The following is a 16,648-nucleotide window of genomic DNA, read 5'->3' as shown; positions in this document are numbered from 1 at the left end:
AAATCAACCAGCGTCTGGGATACGAGGAAACGAATGGAATACGAAGGTTGGTTGTATCGTCTTTTGTTCTGGCGCAATATAACCGTTAAAACGCTCCAGCCAACGAAACAATTACGCGTCTCCGTTAGCTGTAAAGTTATACAGTCCTTGTGTAATTTTTCAGTCAGAAAGTGATTAAAGAAATTAGCAGCGTGTTTACTCGCACGATACACGTTTAGTTTTCGATGAGAGGATTCGTCTTGGTGGAATTGTGTGTGACTACAGAGGTGCCAAGTCCGAGTAATTGATCGTCTCTCGTTTCTTATTTCATTCATCTTTCTTTTTTTTTCTTCCTTTCCTACTAAACGACCTCTTCAGACGGAAGGTTTACGCGTACGAGTAGTTTCGAACAAATCCCCGTAATATTCCGTGTTGCGTACAGTTTGTCATCCTTCGTAACGGAGTTTAATGCCACAGTATCTAGCTAGTACTACTGCCGTGAGATCAATATCCCGTAAAGGTAGTTTCCCGGGAGACAGTGTATTTTCATTCTATTGGATCAGCAGTATTTTGGGGTCTGATACAACGTCCGCTATACGTATGTTAAATCTAGGAAAACTACTGTTACCAAACGAGCAGGCTGTTTTTTTAACCACCGTATCGTGCAACTCGTATTTCCGGCTATCGCAAAAAATTGTATATCTGCCTTCAATTAGAGCAACGTTTCGCTAAACGATAATCCCGTATTTATGATTTTCCAAGTTTAATATCTTTCTATGGCGTCAAGCGTTTCGTCGCTGCTTTCCACAAATTTTATCTTCTAAGTAGTTTCTGACCCTACTTTCTTATCGGTTCGTATTCGTTCGATCGAATATATCCAAAGAACAACTCGACTGGTTCGTCTATGGTATGAAGTAGAAGAACCCAGATGAAAGACGAATGATAGGAAACGAGCGAAGACGAGACGCCCGGAGGTAGTTGTCCCAGAATCAATCTTCTGCAAGCGAGGGCGCTCTTTCTTAACTGCTAAGAGAGTTCTACTGACACGGAAGCAGAAACTATCGGCTTGGCGACGTCGCCGCGGTAATTGCACGCTTCTCGAACAACGAAGTCTTTCGTAACTGGATTTCTTGGCTCCATTCGTTGTCGAGTTTTACTGCAGTCCGGTTTTTCCTCCAATGTCTCTGTCTCATCAACACTTTGTCTGATTTTTCGGTTTTAATCGACGATTATTAATATTATCATGTTATTTTATTATATTAGTATCGTTAAGGTTGGGAAAATACGTGTACGCTTTGAACTACTTGTATATTGGAAGTTTCTTGGAAATTCTAATTTTTGAATAAGAATTTATTAAACCGTAAAATCTAACTAAAGTACATACGTACGTATTACTTTTTGATATTCATCAGATAATTTACTGTCGTATAACACGCTTTCGATATGGCACAGTATGGACTTTCGTGTTATAGCTATATGGATTACCTGAATTAAGATTTTAATTAAAACCTAGATTTTTAGATCGTGCGAATCAGTATTTTTTATTAATTTATTTGGATTTTTTTTACAATTTGTCCAGAAGGACATTTGGTAAAGTATTATATCTAGGTGGAAGTGAATAAAAGAAACAAAAATAAAATATAGCATGTGGGTGGGCTACCCCCAGCGGGGTACCATCGTCGTGTTTTCTAGGTTATATCCTTTGTGAGTGCGAATCAGTATGAACCATTTTTTTGAGTTTTCCAATATTTATTTAATCACATTCATACATATGATATAAGATGAAGTCGTAGCATAATGAAAAATGAAATAAATTGCTTTGTCATAAAACGTAATACCACAGCATTCGGTTATTCATGGGACAATTACCAACGAAATATTGCAGTCTAATAAGCAAACTTGATTTTTGTATATGTATATATTAGAGATAGTTTTATACTATCTATAGTGGTTTAAATACGGAGAAATAAAATAACTAACAAGTGTTCCTACCCTACTTCGACGTGTATTGAAAGATTAATGTGTCTACATATATTAATCAAAATATTAATCAATAATAAGATTAACGAGTACCAAATAATACTAAACGATTCTTTCCTAAGTCAACATCGTGTTTTAATTATTATCGTTTTTTCGATGTATTTCCAAATATTATATAACATTTACATTGGTTTATCTATGAATATAAAATTTATTGAGGGAGGAAATGTGTTTGAATCTAATATATAGTTTGTTTTAAAAATCAAATAAAATTATGTACCAATACTTAATGTTAAATTACTTACTGTACATTATACGGATTACATATTTATTTCAAATAAAATATAACTTAATAATTAGAGTAAATGAAAACGATATAGTGAAATTTTTAAATCGATCAGTCAAAGGTTAAAGTAGACAGCTTTCGATAAAAGCGTTAGGTAGTCATCGATTGATCCAGATAGGATGGGCCATGGCAGGGCACGCTGCTCGGATGGAAGCATCGGTCCCACAATCCAAAACGCCAACAATGCGATTGCAGGAGTCGTACGTAAAGCTAAAGCACTGGGCTTTATCGTCGCCTAAGGCAAAACAAAACCAGTCTTTCCCACAAAATAAGAAAGATTACAGACCCGTTTGTCACCGTCAAGGCCTTCCTCGTGGAGGAGAAAATTGACAAGAGCAATGGAGCTTATGAACAAATTAAGCCGACTCATACCGAATTTAGACAGACTAAGACAGCCGTGCAGCCGATTCCTGACCGCCATAATACGATTCAATTCTACGCATATGACGTGTCAGTGTGGGCCTGAACGGTCAAGAGGCAAACACGTGTACAAAATCCACGCGTTCCAAATCTCCGGAGCATATATCATTGTCCCGAATAAAGTGTAACAGCCGATCTTTCCCCTTTGACTTACTAATTACCCAGAGACAAGAGGAGAGAGTTGCAGCAAAGGACTACAAGCAAACACTCACCTTCCCGCAAGGAGAGAGGCAAAGATCAAGAAAAGATGTAAAGCGAATGCCATTCGGAAATAACAAGAAAGATGGTCCGGGAATCCGGGAACGTGTCACTGAACCAAGTTCCTGAAAGTTGTAAGCATTAACCACTGACTGATTTTATGATCTCACTATATCGCTCGCACCTTTTATATATATCCTAATTCATCCACTTCGTATCAGAGTTTAGTTTAATACGAACAACATGCAATTTTCAATAGAGAATTTCTGAAAAATGTATAACTTAATTAATAATGATATTTTTAGCTCATTATGAAATTATAATACTTGGTTACATTTGTATAAAATGTCATATGGTTGAACTACTAATAACAGTTGCATAGGGTAGTAATTTGAAATTTAAATGAAACTGTACCTTATTTATTATCTAAGATAATCTAATAATTCATACAGTCTTCGTATAATCTTCAGTTATCATCACCATCGTCGTCGTCATCCGATATATACTTTTTAGTGACCCTTTTCCTCCGGCCACCTCTACCTTCGCCCTTCCTTCCTTTCAACTTGATTCTCATTCTAACAGTGGAATCTGCATCGGATCCTTCTTCGCCTTCACCTTATAAAATTTCATGCATATAAAATCGTTTTGTTAGAATAGTATGATTTTTAACATGTTTTATTAAATTATAATAATAAGGGAAGCACCTTTGTCATCCATGTCAGAATTATTGCCTTCCTCTTCGATACGTTGACGCGCATTCGTAAATACAGATTGTAAAACAATGGAATCTTCGTGTATGAGAGAAGCTTCTTCATTATAAATTTGTGCATTTTTACATAGCTGCATAAAGTCTTTCTCGAGATCGTCAAAATCGGCATACTGTAACAATAAGTATAAAAAAAAATTAATTTGCCAATTAAAAAATAAATAACTACAATTATCGTAAAATAAAGGAAGAAGTAAAAGCTCTATAATTGCTCGCAAAGATCGTAACTTTAATTTTAACTATTCATAGTAGTAGTAGTAGTATCGTCTTCATATTGGTGAAACGACACTAATGCAACAACGAAATTTCTTTATTTTCAATTTTTCGTTAGTACACATTTCATTAACGCGTTACAAAGATTTTTTTTTTTTTTTTGATTAAAATGAGATAAAACACGATAATATTACTATAAAATTTGGTTATGACAATTTGGCTTACTGGTCTTTCTTCTCCTTTTGCTGTCCTTCTCTACGTGCATCACTGTCGGCAACATATGTATAAAGAATTTGAAGAGTTGTGTCCACGTTTCGTTAACTACTCCCCAGCGGTTCCCACTCTCGAGCTCTTATAGAGTCTTTACTATATACAACAAAAATATTTTATATTTACCTTTCCTTCTTCAATCTTTTGAAGTAATTTATTGATAGTTAATGGTTTTTTAATAATTTCGTAATAATCCGGTAATTCTCTTCTGGATGGTAATTTCATAAATGGTTCGCTAAGGAGCCTGCCATCTGTACTATCAGTGTAATTAACAACTACCATAAGCAACTTTTTCATAGCTCGTTTCATTTTCGGGTCAATTGAAGATCCTGTTCCTCTTCGCTTCTTTGGCATAGGCTCGTCGTCTTCCTCGCCTTTCTTTTTCCGTTTTCGCGTTTTCTTCTTCTTCTTATCGTCTTCCTCTTCCTCTTCGTACTCAGCTCCATCGTCATCGATTGCTTTCAGCCATTCTTTTTCAGTCAAACTGTCAGTATAATCAACTTCCTTCCGTTGTCTTGAACCTCGTCCAAGGAATCTATCCTCATCTTCTTCGTACGTCCACCTTTCAACCTCATCGTCATCTTTTACTAACCAATCGGGCAACTCAGCTTCCTCCAATAGTCGAGACTTCCTGTTTGGACCCAGCTTCGCTTCTTCCCTCCTTCGTTCTAAATCTAACTTTTGAAATATTTCAAATTCACCCTCCGTCCGTGCAATCATTTGATTAACCGTTTCATCGTCCGGTACTTCATTTTCTTCTTCATCTTCAGCATCATCTTGATGTAAAATGCTTTGTAAGAATTGTTGCCGTTCAGAACCAGTCGACTTTTGATCAAACATCCCTGCTTGTATAACTTTTTCATCCATGTTCAATTTGTACCTAGCTGCAGCTAATATTCTTTCTTCGACCGAATTAACCGTCATTAATCTGAGTACGCGTACTTCGTTCTTTTGTCCAATTCTATGTGCTCTATCTTGTGCTTGCAAGTCCTGATGCGGATTCCAATCAGAATCAAAAATAATAACGGTATCCGCTGCTTGCAAATTTAATCCAAGGCCACCAGCGCGTGTCGATAACAAAAATAAGAAATACTCTGAACCAGGATCGTTGAATTTCTTGAGTAAGTCTCCTCTGTCTTCAGCTTTCGTAGTGCCATCTAATCGCAAATACATAAATCCTCTCCAACTTAAGTAATCTTCCATAATTGTCATTAATTGTGTCATTTGACAGAATAATAGTACTCTGTGATTTGTCGCTTTCAATTTCGGAAGAATACGATCCAGCAATTCAAATTTTCCAGAGGCGCGGTACAAGTCGGGACCAGTAATCACACCAGATCCTTGCGTACCTACATGCTCGCAGTATTTTTCTTCAATAGCTTGAAACATGAATGGATGATTGCATAATTTTCTCAATTGCACAATGGTGTTCATTAGAGCTTTGGCGCCTCCTTTGCCCTGTTTTCCCTTTTCCGAACCATCAGTTAGCAATACACCTTTACTCTGCATATGTTTATACAGAACCTTTTGCAGTCCAGACATATCGCATTTGATTATATATTCCACTTTATCAGGTAACTGTGATTCAACTTCTTTCTTTAAACGCCTTAGTAAGAAAGGACGTAATACTTTATGTAATCGGCGAATAATAAGAATAGTTTCTTCTTCATTTAACTCTACCTTTTCACCAGTGGTTGCGAATGGAGCATTGAACCATTGTTCAAAAGTACTACAAGATTTAAAGATTGAAGGAAGTAAAAAATTTAATAACGCCCACAATTCAGGCAATTTATTTTGCAATGGTGTTCCTGTCAGTAGAAGTCGATGAGGAGCCAGATAATGTGTATTTAATACTTGAGTTAGTTTACAGTGATGATTTTTCATTCTATGTCCTTCGTCGATAATCATATATTTCCACTGCAATTTTGCTAAAACGCCCTTATCTTTAATAACATACTCGTAAGTAGTAAGCAAAACATTAAATTTAGTGGCTCTCATTTGTGATTGAATTGCTCTTCTGCCAGCTGGTGAACCCTTATACGACACAACTACAACACTAGGAGCCCATTTCTCAAATTCCAATACCCAATTTGACAAAGTTCTAAAAAAAAGTATTAAAAGTTACATTTAAATATTACAGATGTAATTTTAAGTTTTTACATTTTTATTATTTTAGAAAATTTCATAGAAGTATACGTACGATAAAGGGACAATTATAAGAAATGGCCCGTTTACTTTTTTTTTCTCCATAAGATAAGTCACCAAAGCTATTGTTTGAATAGTTTTGCCAAGACCCATTTCATCCGCAAGTATACCATTGAGATTATTGTTAAATAATGACACCAGCCATTCCAAACCCTAAAATTAACAGAAGTTTTACAATGCATATTGTAAGAACAGTTTTTAATGCAAGACATGTTAATGTCAAACCTTGATTTGATATTCTTTCAATTTTCCATTGACCATGATAGATGCCTGTTCTGTTACTACCTCGTGCACAGTGTGTGCAATACTGTAATACGTTTGTTCTTCCGTTTTATATTCATCATCCTCTACTTTGGCTTTATGTATAGTCTTCTTAACCTTTTCTTCTTCTGAATCGCCAGTAGATTTTTCTTTATTTTCCCCTTTCTCTTCACCTTCATTTTCTTCTTCCTCTTCATCTTCGTCATCTTCACTTTCGGATTCAATTGGTTCCCATCCCGGATGAGATTCTAAGAATTGTGAAAGTTGACTCATTAACGGTGCTTCTTCACCAGTTAATGTGCGACCAGTAGCTGTCTCAATCACTCCAACACGAGTATCTTCATTAGCATTTCCATCTTCACCTCCTTCGCCATCTTGCAACTTCTTCTTTTTCTATTTCAGTAATAGTACAAAATACATTAAATTAAGTACTCATGGGTGTAGAAAGTGATATATTTATACCTTTTTACGCTTTTGTTCTTCCACTTGCTTCCTTTTTTGTTCTATCTTGTGTTGTTTTACCATTTCAGTAAGATTACTGATATATTCATCTGTCTGTGACAAAAGAAACGCTAACCGTTTATCTTTCTTTTGGTCAATCAGTTTTCTGTAACCTTCTTCGTCTTCCGCCATAAGACGTCTCATACGTTCTTTCTCAATACGCTCCTGTTCTTTCTTCTGTTCTCTTTCGGCATTTGCATGATAATTTAGAACAGCTTTGTTGAGTCTTGCCAATTTGGCCACATTATTTCGATGAAATTCTTTGAAATCTTTACCATGTTGAAGTACGGAACTAAGAAACTCCTTTTAAAATAGAAATGAAAATTACATACTATTTCTCCATTTAACAATAATTTTAGCAAAAAGTTACAAATCTAATTACTTGATGTTTTTGCCTTCGTTTACGTTCAGCTTCCAATTTCTGTTGCTTTTCGAGTTTCTCTGTAGCTCTGGCTTCTCTAAGTCCTTGTCTTTTCGTACGCTTGTAGGCCTTTACATTCACTGCAGTTTCTAAGGTAGTATCTTTTCGAGTACATGCTAAAATCTGTAAACGACAATAACTGCAACTAAAAAGAAGCTATAGTAACGGAATGATACTATTTATTTATTTATTTATATTTTTCACTATTTGTTATAATTCTTACATTTCGGTATAGGATGGCTTCTAACGTACATCATATTTATACTTACATTCTAAACTCTTATCTTAGCCCTTTGCGGACGAGTGTCGGCAAATAGCCGTCCGAATCTGTTCACAGTTCCCGACACTTATTTTGAGGTGTGTGACATACGTCTATTTTTTTGAGCGATGATCTTATACGTACTTACGCATGGGTATAGTAAAACTAAACAATACTATGATTTTGATGAAAGAAAATTATAGATCTTTAAAAATCTTATCTTCCGTTTAACGTAAACTCGTAATGTAGGATGATGGTCGAGTCAGAACGAATTTCAGTCTTTCAATGTCATTACCAGACGAATCAGTAAGCTTTTTATATATTTTTCATAATACCTTATACACGATGCCTAAAAGATCCAGAAAGGGCATGTTTAATAGTGATAGTAATGATGACAAATATTATTTTGAATCTGACAAGATAGAAGACGACGACAGTGCTTCAGACAGTGGAAACGAACTCTGTTCAATAAGCAATCGGCTCAGACGTTTCAATATTTCTAGTGATAGTGACAGTATTGATGAACTAAATATTGAAGAAAATAATACAAGCCTCAACAATGAATAACACAAACGTTCAACGTGTCTATTTTCTCAGCTGCGCGTGCCAATACCTCTAGTCCATGGTGACGCTCGCTCGTCGAGCGGCCCCGTCCGCAAAGGGTTAATAATTACTTGACTCTGTACATTTTATCACTACTTTACATTCTAATATTCTGTTTTGTTATATTATGTTATTTATTAATTACTCTTTTAACAGAGTGATGTTATTAATATTTGTTGCAATTACCTCTGATCGTAGTTGTCTTTGGAAATTCAGTACCCTAAGCATCCGTAACTCAATCTGTGCCTGGACACGGAGATCTTCTGGCATGTTAGTTGGTAAATTGCTCAATTGTTCCATTCGTAACGCTATGCGTGCTGCAACTCTATTATTAAAGAAATCATGAACTGAAGTCACTAAAGTTTCAGCAAATCCATACAATATGTCTTTTTTAAATATTATTTAACATACATATCCATAAAACGTTTTAATTGAAGAAATGCATGTGTCGCTTTCCTCGATGTATGAGAGTGAAGTTTGTTTTCACATTGGACCCTACCATGCCAGTATTAGTATATTTTAGATAAATATTTTAATTAATTCAGTAACTACCTGTTTTCACGTTCCTGCAAAATCAGTAGCGGATCTAAACCAGCTGGTTTTGCCACACTTGTCACTCTGTTAGTTTTAGCACCTGGTTGAGGAGGTTGTTGTTGTTGTGGTGTTTGACAACCTGGTCTTGGAGGAACCGCAGGACCAATTACATTTGGTCCAGAGATTTGTGGACCTGTAGTAGTAGGAGGTCCTTGAGATGGATCTATAGGTGTACGTTGTCCCATACCTGGAGGAGGAGGTGCTCCACCTATTTACATCAATCTTAAGTCAAACCCCCTGCTTGGATCATCCTACTCTACTTTTGTATTTTTATAATATTAGTAAAATTAGAAATACATCTAATTATAAGCAAAAATTATATATATCAGTCATTAATAAATCAAATTGTTAAATAATGATTATTATTCAACTATAAATAGAAATTTATTATTGAATTCATGAAAAAAATATATTGCTAGATATAATTTTTAATACGTAAAATAGAAAGGATTAAATGTTTTACTAAGTGAGTAGAAAGAACAATGTTAAATACATTCTTTCTCTCTATAAATAATAATTTAAATAGAAGTAATACGTTTTTAATTAAGGTGGAAGCTATAACAAATAAAAATTCGCATATACAGAACATCCTGAAAATAAGCTTACAAATTCTTGTAGAATTTTGATAAATCATTCTGAACCAAAATATCATGTATCATCTTTATCTATTTCTATTTGTAAAAAATATATAATAAAAGTAAGATACATGATATTTTAAATTCCATGATTGTAGGAAAATTCTTTTAGATATAATTTATTTGAAGAACTATTTATGAGACCTTTAACTTTGCTTGAGGAATTTGAGCAAATAGCTCATATTATTTGAGTTTAATAATTTCAATAAATAAACAGTTTTGCAGCTGTGGAAAACTATGCTATGAAATTCTACTAATTAAAATCAGTTTCATTTATAAAAAGTGATACTGACATGTATTTTACTTATGTGCTTATTTTAAAATATCTCACATATAAAAATAATACAATTTTTCTCTGTTTGCAATTACTAAACGGATAGTACTTGATATCTACTCAATATGTGACATTTCTGACAAAAAATAGTTTACTAAATACTAAACACTAAACTAAATACTATACATGTAAAAATTTGTTAGTTGTTTCTTAGTATGCTCTCTATATATAACACAGTGTATATTTGCAAAACAATACAAAAGATAGAGTAGTCACCTAAAACACAAAACTAATAACATCTATATTTAATTTACCTTGAACTGCAAGTGCAAGTTGTTGCGATAATGGTTGATTTCTTGCTAATAATCGATATGCCATTATCTGTACACTGCAAACAATTATGTATAAAACATTAATATCTTCAGATAATTGATGCAATTAATTACATATAAAATTAACAAATATATTGTATATAGCATACCGCAATTGTTGTAATTGTTGTGAACTAAAAGCTTGTTTCTCTCCAATGTTGCCTTGACGAGCCCTTAAAGCTAGAAGCTGAGAATAACGTGGATCCTCTTGAAGTCCCTTTTCTTCCATTGAATCAATAGCTTTCTGTAAAGCATTCAAATTTTCTTGTCCAGCACCAGGTGGACCACCAGGTCCAGTTTGACTCATTTGATTCACAGGTGCACCAGGCCCGATTGGCGCTGAACCTCCAGGAACAATTTGTTGGCCCTGTGAACCAGGGCCAATTTGGCCAGAAGATGACTGTCCACTTGGTCCCATTTGATTGCTAGCACCACTGTGGCTTAGCTGATTGTTTGGCCCACTTGGTCCTATTTGATTACCAGGACCACCAGGTCCCATTTGATTTGCAGGACCACCTGGTGGTATTTGTACTCCTGCACCACCTGGAACCATTTGCCCTCCAGGACCATTGGGTCCCATTTGACCACCTGGACCTATCTGTCCACTTGGACCATTTCCAGGACCCATTTGACTATTCGAGTTATTTCCTGGGCCCATTTGTCCTCCAGGCAAATTTCCTGGTCCCATTTGACTATTGGGTCCACTTCCTGGACCCATTTGTCCGCTAGGTCCGCTTCCTGGCGTCATTGGATTTCCAGGAGCATTTCCAGGTCCTATTTGATTTCCACTACCACTTCCTGGACCTATTTGCCCTCCAGGACTGCTTCCTGGCCCTATTTGTCCTCCAGGTCCACTACTTGATACCATTTGTCCACCAGGACCACTTCCAGGGCCCATGGAACCTCCAGGTCCATTGCTTGGTGGCATCTGTCCTCCAGGTCCACTTCCTGGCCCCATTTGTCCAAGACTACTTCCTAATTGTCCGCCAGGTCCACTACCCGGACCCATTTGACTACCTGGTCCTCCTGGACCCAACTGACTTCCAGGCCCTCCCATTCCCAGTTGCGACGAGGCAGATCCAATACCCATCTGTCCTGGAGCATTTGGACCCATTGGTGAGGGTCCATTATGTCCCATTTGGCCAGGTGCATTTGGCCCAATTTGTCCACCTTGTCCAACAGGCCCCATGGAACTAGGTCCCATAGGGTTTTGACTACTAGGTACCATTTGATTTGGACCTCCAGGACCCATTTGATTTGGTCCTCCTGGCCCCAAGTTATGTGCAGTAGAACCACCTGGAGGCATTTGACCTGGCCCTCCAGGGCCTAAATGATTTCCTGGTCCGCTAGCACTCATATGTCCAGATCCTGGTGGACCACTTGCATTTATATGACTTGGTATGGATGGTCCGCTATTTAAATGACTTCCAGGCGGACCACTAGCATTCATATGAGCTGAACCTGGTGGACCGTTTGTATTAATATGACCTGGTCCAGGAGGCCCATTAGTGCTCATATGTCCTGGTCCAGGCGGACCACCTGAACTCATATGACCTGGTCCTGGTGGCCCAGTTGCATTCATATGGCCTGTTCCAGGGGGTCCAGTTGCATTCATATGGCCTGGTCCTGGTGGTCCACTTGCATTCATATGTCCTGGTCCTGGTGGTCCAGCTGCATTCATATGGCTTGGTCCTGGTGGGCCACTCATGTGTCCTGGTCCTCCAGGTACCATTTGCGAATTCGTAGGTCCTCCAGAACCCATTTGTGGCACAGGTCCATTTCCTGGACCCATTTGAGGAGGAGCCTGACTCATATGTGGACCTCCTGGTGGCCCTCCAGCAGCTTGGCCCATATGGCTTGCTCCAATCGGTCCTGAACCTCCTGGCCCCATTTGACCAGGGCCTCCTGGTCCCATTTGACCAGGGCCTCCTGGCCCCATCTGACCAGGGCCTCCTGGTCCCATTTGACCAGGGCCTCCTGGCCCCATCTGACCAGGGCCTCCTGGTCCCATTTGACCAGGGCCTCCTGGTCCCATTTGACCAGGGCCTCCTGGGCCCATTGGACCAGGGCCTCCTGGTCCCATCTGACCAGGGCCACCAGCACTCATTTGTCCTGGTCCATTTGCATTCATCTGATTTGGACCAGATTGCATAATGTGAGATGTTCCTTGAGATCCACTTGGTCCCATTTGGCCTGGTACCATAGGTCCACTGGGAGCCTGCTGAGAATTAGAATTTTGACTAACTGGCATGCCAGGTCCACTCTGATTCTGTAACATCAGAAGTGGTACACTTGTTTTGTTTATCATGCAATTAATATTATTGTTAAGAAATATGATTTCTCATGCAGAAAAAATGTGAAACATGATAATGAAATATACGAAATCAAATTAATTAACTTCACTTTTTATAAATTTCTCAAAGAATAAATAGCTTATTTCTGTAACTTTATTCTCAAGGAGATGGAATAAATAATTATAAATTCTAACAAGGGATGCTTCAAACATTGTTATAGTAATACTTCCATATGTGAAATAAATAATGTACATAAATTTGTAATACATAATTGTTTTAGCGAATATAGTATTTCTCCCATGTTTTTCTAAAAATTGCTGGTCAAATAATTAATCTCTTTAAAAGTACTGGCTTGTAAACTGTTGATAAAAATTTGAGATCAACTTTTCTAAGCCACAAGAAAATAAATTAAATATTAAACCTGCAGACTTAAAGCAGGAAAAAAATATATTTTGATTAAATGAACAAAATTAATGGCTTTTTTAATGTAAAAACCTGTTCGTATGACTAATTTTCATGAGCTTACATAAAATATATATTCACAAAAAGCTTTGTAAATATATAACTATCAATAAAAAAATAAAATCAATAAAAAATAAAAAATCTAGACAGTAAATTTAATTGTGATTAATAATTGTAAGCTAGTAAATTTTATAGAGTTGCAAAGGACACTATTTCTTAAAGTAAATATTACTTTAGCAGTAGGCAATCTGAAATGTGTTTTTTAAGCAGATCATATGATAAATTAGACATGATTTGTAATATAATTTGTACTATGATACTTTTACTTTAAAAAAAAGAGAGAGAGAAAATATTTATAGTACATATGATTTTTTTGTTAAATGTTGATAGTATGCATTCATTTTCCTATGAATATTTGCAATGCCAGAAATCTTTGAATTTGATCCTTAATCTATATTATTTCTAGTAAAATTTAAAAAACAATTTGTTTCACAAATATATGAAATTTTTCCCATTGTTTTTAAAAAATATGTCCTCTTATTGCTTATCCTATTATAAAACAATCCTTTATAATTTTGTCTACCAATAATAAAACATGCTGTAGTCATCTATAAAAAGTAAATAATAATATTTCTTAAATTTTGTTTTTACCTGTGGACCCATAGCAGATTGCATTTGTTGTGGGTGTGATGGATAATTTTGCTGTTGCGATGGAGGTTGTTGATTTGGTTGAGACATAGGTGGACCTCCAGGTGGCATTGGCGGACCAGTTTGATACGCTTGTGTTGGACTATGAGGATGATGCTGTGGTGGACCCATAGGACTACCTTGTGGGTTAGAAGGTGATGGTGCCTGCTGAGGAGGACCCATAGGACTTGGCGTTTGTGGTGGAGGCATAGGAGATGATTGTGGTGAAGGACTTGCCATACTGATGTCCTTAAACTTTTAAATATGTAAAGTTCACCACCTAAAATATATGAAAAGATAGACAATATTATTAATAATATATATTTACACTAGCTTTGTAGAACATTAATAATATATATATTCTCATACTAATATTATAATTAATACAAATATTCAAACTGTTTTTTATAGAAAAATCTGGTAATTCATCTTCTTCTGTAATCAAGCTTAAAGACTCTATGCTATTATAAACTGACTATTATATATAAAGAGAGTCATATCTGTACATACCATTATAACATTCGTTTTACTATAATAGAAACAACTATCATTTTAGTCAGAAGTTAACATCATTACAATGAAAAACTTGATCAAATTTTATATCGACTTCAGTATAAACGATGATCAACGTTCGTTACCGGCCATTTTCTTAGTATTTCTACTCGCAATACATTAAGCACGTCAGAAATCATGGCTGTCTGTTCAAAGCTATTTCCTACACCTATGTATGTTTCTCTCAATTAAAAACTAATATAGATTCATATTTGTTATGATTACTGAGTAGATTTGTATATTTGATAAAAGTTGAATCATTTCTCTTCTTTTAATAAATTTAATATAACTTGTGAAACCTATGAATTTTTATTAAAATTACAACACTATCTTACTAACTGGTCGAAATTCTACCTTACTAACTGGTCGTGGTTATCCCCACTATTTCTTGCAAGTGCCTTCATGGAGCAGAGCTTTTGCATTATACGTACTCTATATATTTTTTCATTTAGCGTATTTGAAGTCCTGACATTTAATTATTTTTGTATTAGTTTTGCATATAGACTCTCAACTTTAAAATCTCACTATTTCAGGTTGGAGATCACAGCCATATAAACAAAGAGGAAATAAGAATGCTCACGCCCGTAATTCTAGTTATTTCACAGTACAGGTGCTGCACCATGCGGTCAAGTACTGAAGTTAACTAAAGTTAGCATATACAAGAACCTATAAAATTAGGAATCTGCTCTGTTAGATTACAATTTAGCATTTACAAGAACCTATAAAATTAGGGATCTGTCCTGTTAGATTGCAATTTAGCATATACAAAAACCTATAAAATTAGGGATCTGCCTTGTTAGATTGCAATTTAGCATATACAAGAACCTATGTATTTCTTAAAGTTAGAGATCTACTCTGTTTGATTGCACACTATCATAGACAAGAACCCATTAAGTTCCACGCTACAAGACTTATTTAATTGTACGGTTCTACGAAAAAGTTCATATTATTCATAAAAGTTCTACTTTTCTATCTGAGGTAGATAATTATTAGAATGACAAAATCACGTAATATTGAAACTAATTGTAAGATATCTAAGAAAGAGAAATTAATTGTTTACTATACTTTTTTTGGAGAAGAAGAGAATATTTTTATTAATGTCCTACGCTAATATCCTTCGCGGCTTATTGTATACGAAATTTTATGCACCGACTCTGAATTTTTTCTTACGTTCATCTTACATTCTAGATTCATATTTTTATCTCTTTACCCGTTTATATCTTTACGTCTTATATCTTTATATATTTATGTTTTTATATACAAAAGTATATATAAAATTATAAAATTATATATAAAAGTATAAAAAAATATATATAGTAGTATAATATATAAATATATAAATATATAGTAGTATAATAATATATAGAAGTATAAAAAATATATATATATTTTTATACTTTTATACGTTTATGTTTATAAGCCCAAAAAATTTTGTCTTTCCTAACAACGGTAACTATATCAAACCATTGAACACTCATTCTATCGCTTAAGAAATTATTAGTTGCTGGTAATGATCATGGATTTAGGATTTTTTCCCTTTTTAGCTTTCTATTCCAGTATGTATTGGTCGAGTCAGAGCGTTTCATAAGAGTTTATTGCTTGTTATGATCGCTGAGTGAGACCCGCGAAATCCCACAATTCGTATCGTACCCCCGATTGCCAATAGCATGAGGATGGTCACTTGCAGAAGAAGAATTACTAATCACACTAAATCGACCATCACCTTTGCAAATTCGAAAATATTTAGATAATCAATCCTCTTTCTCTTACTCCCGCCAACATATCTCGTCCAAGGAGTTATCAGACCTTTTCCTCGTATTATATTAAACGTATTATACGTATGGGGCAGTATGAAAATAATAATAAAAGTATTAATTTAATTCTATTTAATCCACATTTAATTTGTTTATTTATTCAATTTATTTTCATAAATATCCGTAACTTAGCTATTACAATTTTGAATGAAACGTTTTCATTGTTACTAACATTTAATATGATTAAACTAAGATGCAAACAATAGGAGATGCATACATGGTAGTGTATGACTTACTAGAAAGAAATGGTAATGAACACATGAGAGATATTACCTCAATAGCTCTAGCGATAATAATGCACAAACAGAATGCACAACTTAGTGTTAGAATTGATGTACACAATAGACCAGATTGTACAGGTGTTAGTTTTAATAATAGTCTTTTTGATGATACAGTAAATACTGCATCAAGGATGGAGTGTTCGGGACTACATCCTTTTTAAATCAATTCCAGAAAGATTCATAATATTAATATTTCTACATAATGATAATAGCATTAAATTTTAATTTTAATTCCAAGTTTTTAAAAAATTTTGAATCACTT

General features: G+C 35.2%; 1 protein-coding gene across 11 annotated transcripts; it reads right to left on the bottom strand.

The window, feature by feature from the left end:
- Positions 1 to 1,707: 1,707 nt before the first annotated feature.
- On the bottom strand, positions 1,708 to 14,897 carry Brm (ATP-dependent helicase brm). 11 transcript variants are annotated; one of them, XR_011801447.1, is made up of 16 exons: positions 14,646 to 14,897; positions 13,704 to 14,019; positions 10,407 to 12,565; positions 10,240 to 10,313; positions 8,975 to 9,224; positions 8,834 to 8,917; positions 8,609 to 8,747; positions 7,522 to 7,683; positions 7,101 to 7,442; positions 6,603 to 7,031; positions 6,373 to 6,530; positions 4,299 to 6,273; positions 3,628 to 3,802; positions 3,338 to 3,538; positions 3,108 to 3,189; positions 1,708 to 3,048 (listed from the first exon to the last, which is right to left on the bottom strand). XR_011801447.1 is itself a non-coding variant. In XM_072015723.1 (14 exons), exons 2-14 carry the CDS (start codon positions 13,977 to 13,979, stop codon positions 3,390 to 3,392), a joined length of 6,372 nt encoding a protein of 2,123 aa, XP_071871824.1. In that variant the 5' UTR covers positions 13,980 to 14,019; positions 14,646 to 14,897; the 3' UTR covers positions 3,321 to 3,389. The 11 variants fall into 11 exon arrangements, 8 of the variants coding, with proteins under 8 accessions (XP_071871824.1, XP_071871828.1, XP_071871829.1 ...); XR_011801446.1 differs by having other exon boundaries at positions 1,708 to 3,189; XR_011801448.1 differs by lacking the exon at positions 3,108 to 3,189.
- Positions 14,898 to 16,648: the final 1,751 nt, after the last annotated feature.

This window comes from Bombus fervidus, chromosome 13 (assembly GCF_041682495.2).
Source record: "Bombus fervidus isolate BK054 chromosome 13, iyBomFerv1, whole genome shotgun sequence".
In the NCBI taxonomy this organism is placed as follows: domain Eukaryota; kingdom Metazoa; phylum Arthropoda; class Insecta; order Hymenoptera; family Apidae; genus Bombus; species Bombus fervidus.
Note: the sequence above shows the minus strand (reverse complement) of the source record. Positions and strands in the feature narration are given on the sequence as shown.

Coding starts and splice junctions, on each gene's coding strand:
- Brm (XM_072015723.1), bottom strand. CDS start 13,979: ATGGCAAGTCCTTCACCACAATCATCTCCTATGCCTCCACCACAAACG. Junction 7,032..7,100: donor AAGAACAAAAGCGTAAAAAG/GTATAAATATAT, acceptor TTACTGAAATAG/AAAAAGAAGAAGTTGCAAGA. Junction 6,531..6,602: donor TGAAAGAATATCAAATCAAG/GTTTGACATTAA, acceptor TGTTAATTTTAG/GGTTTGGAATGGCTGGTGTC.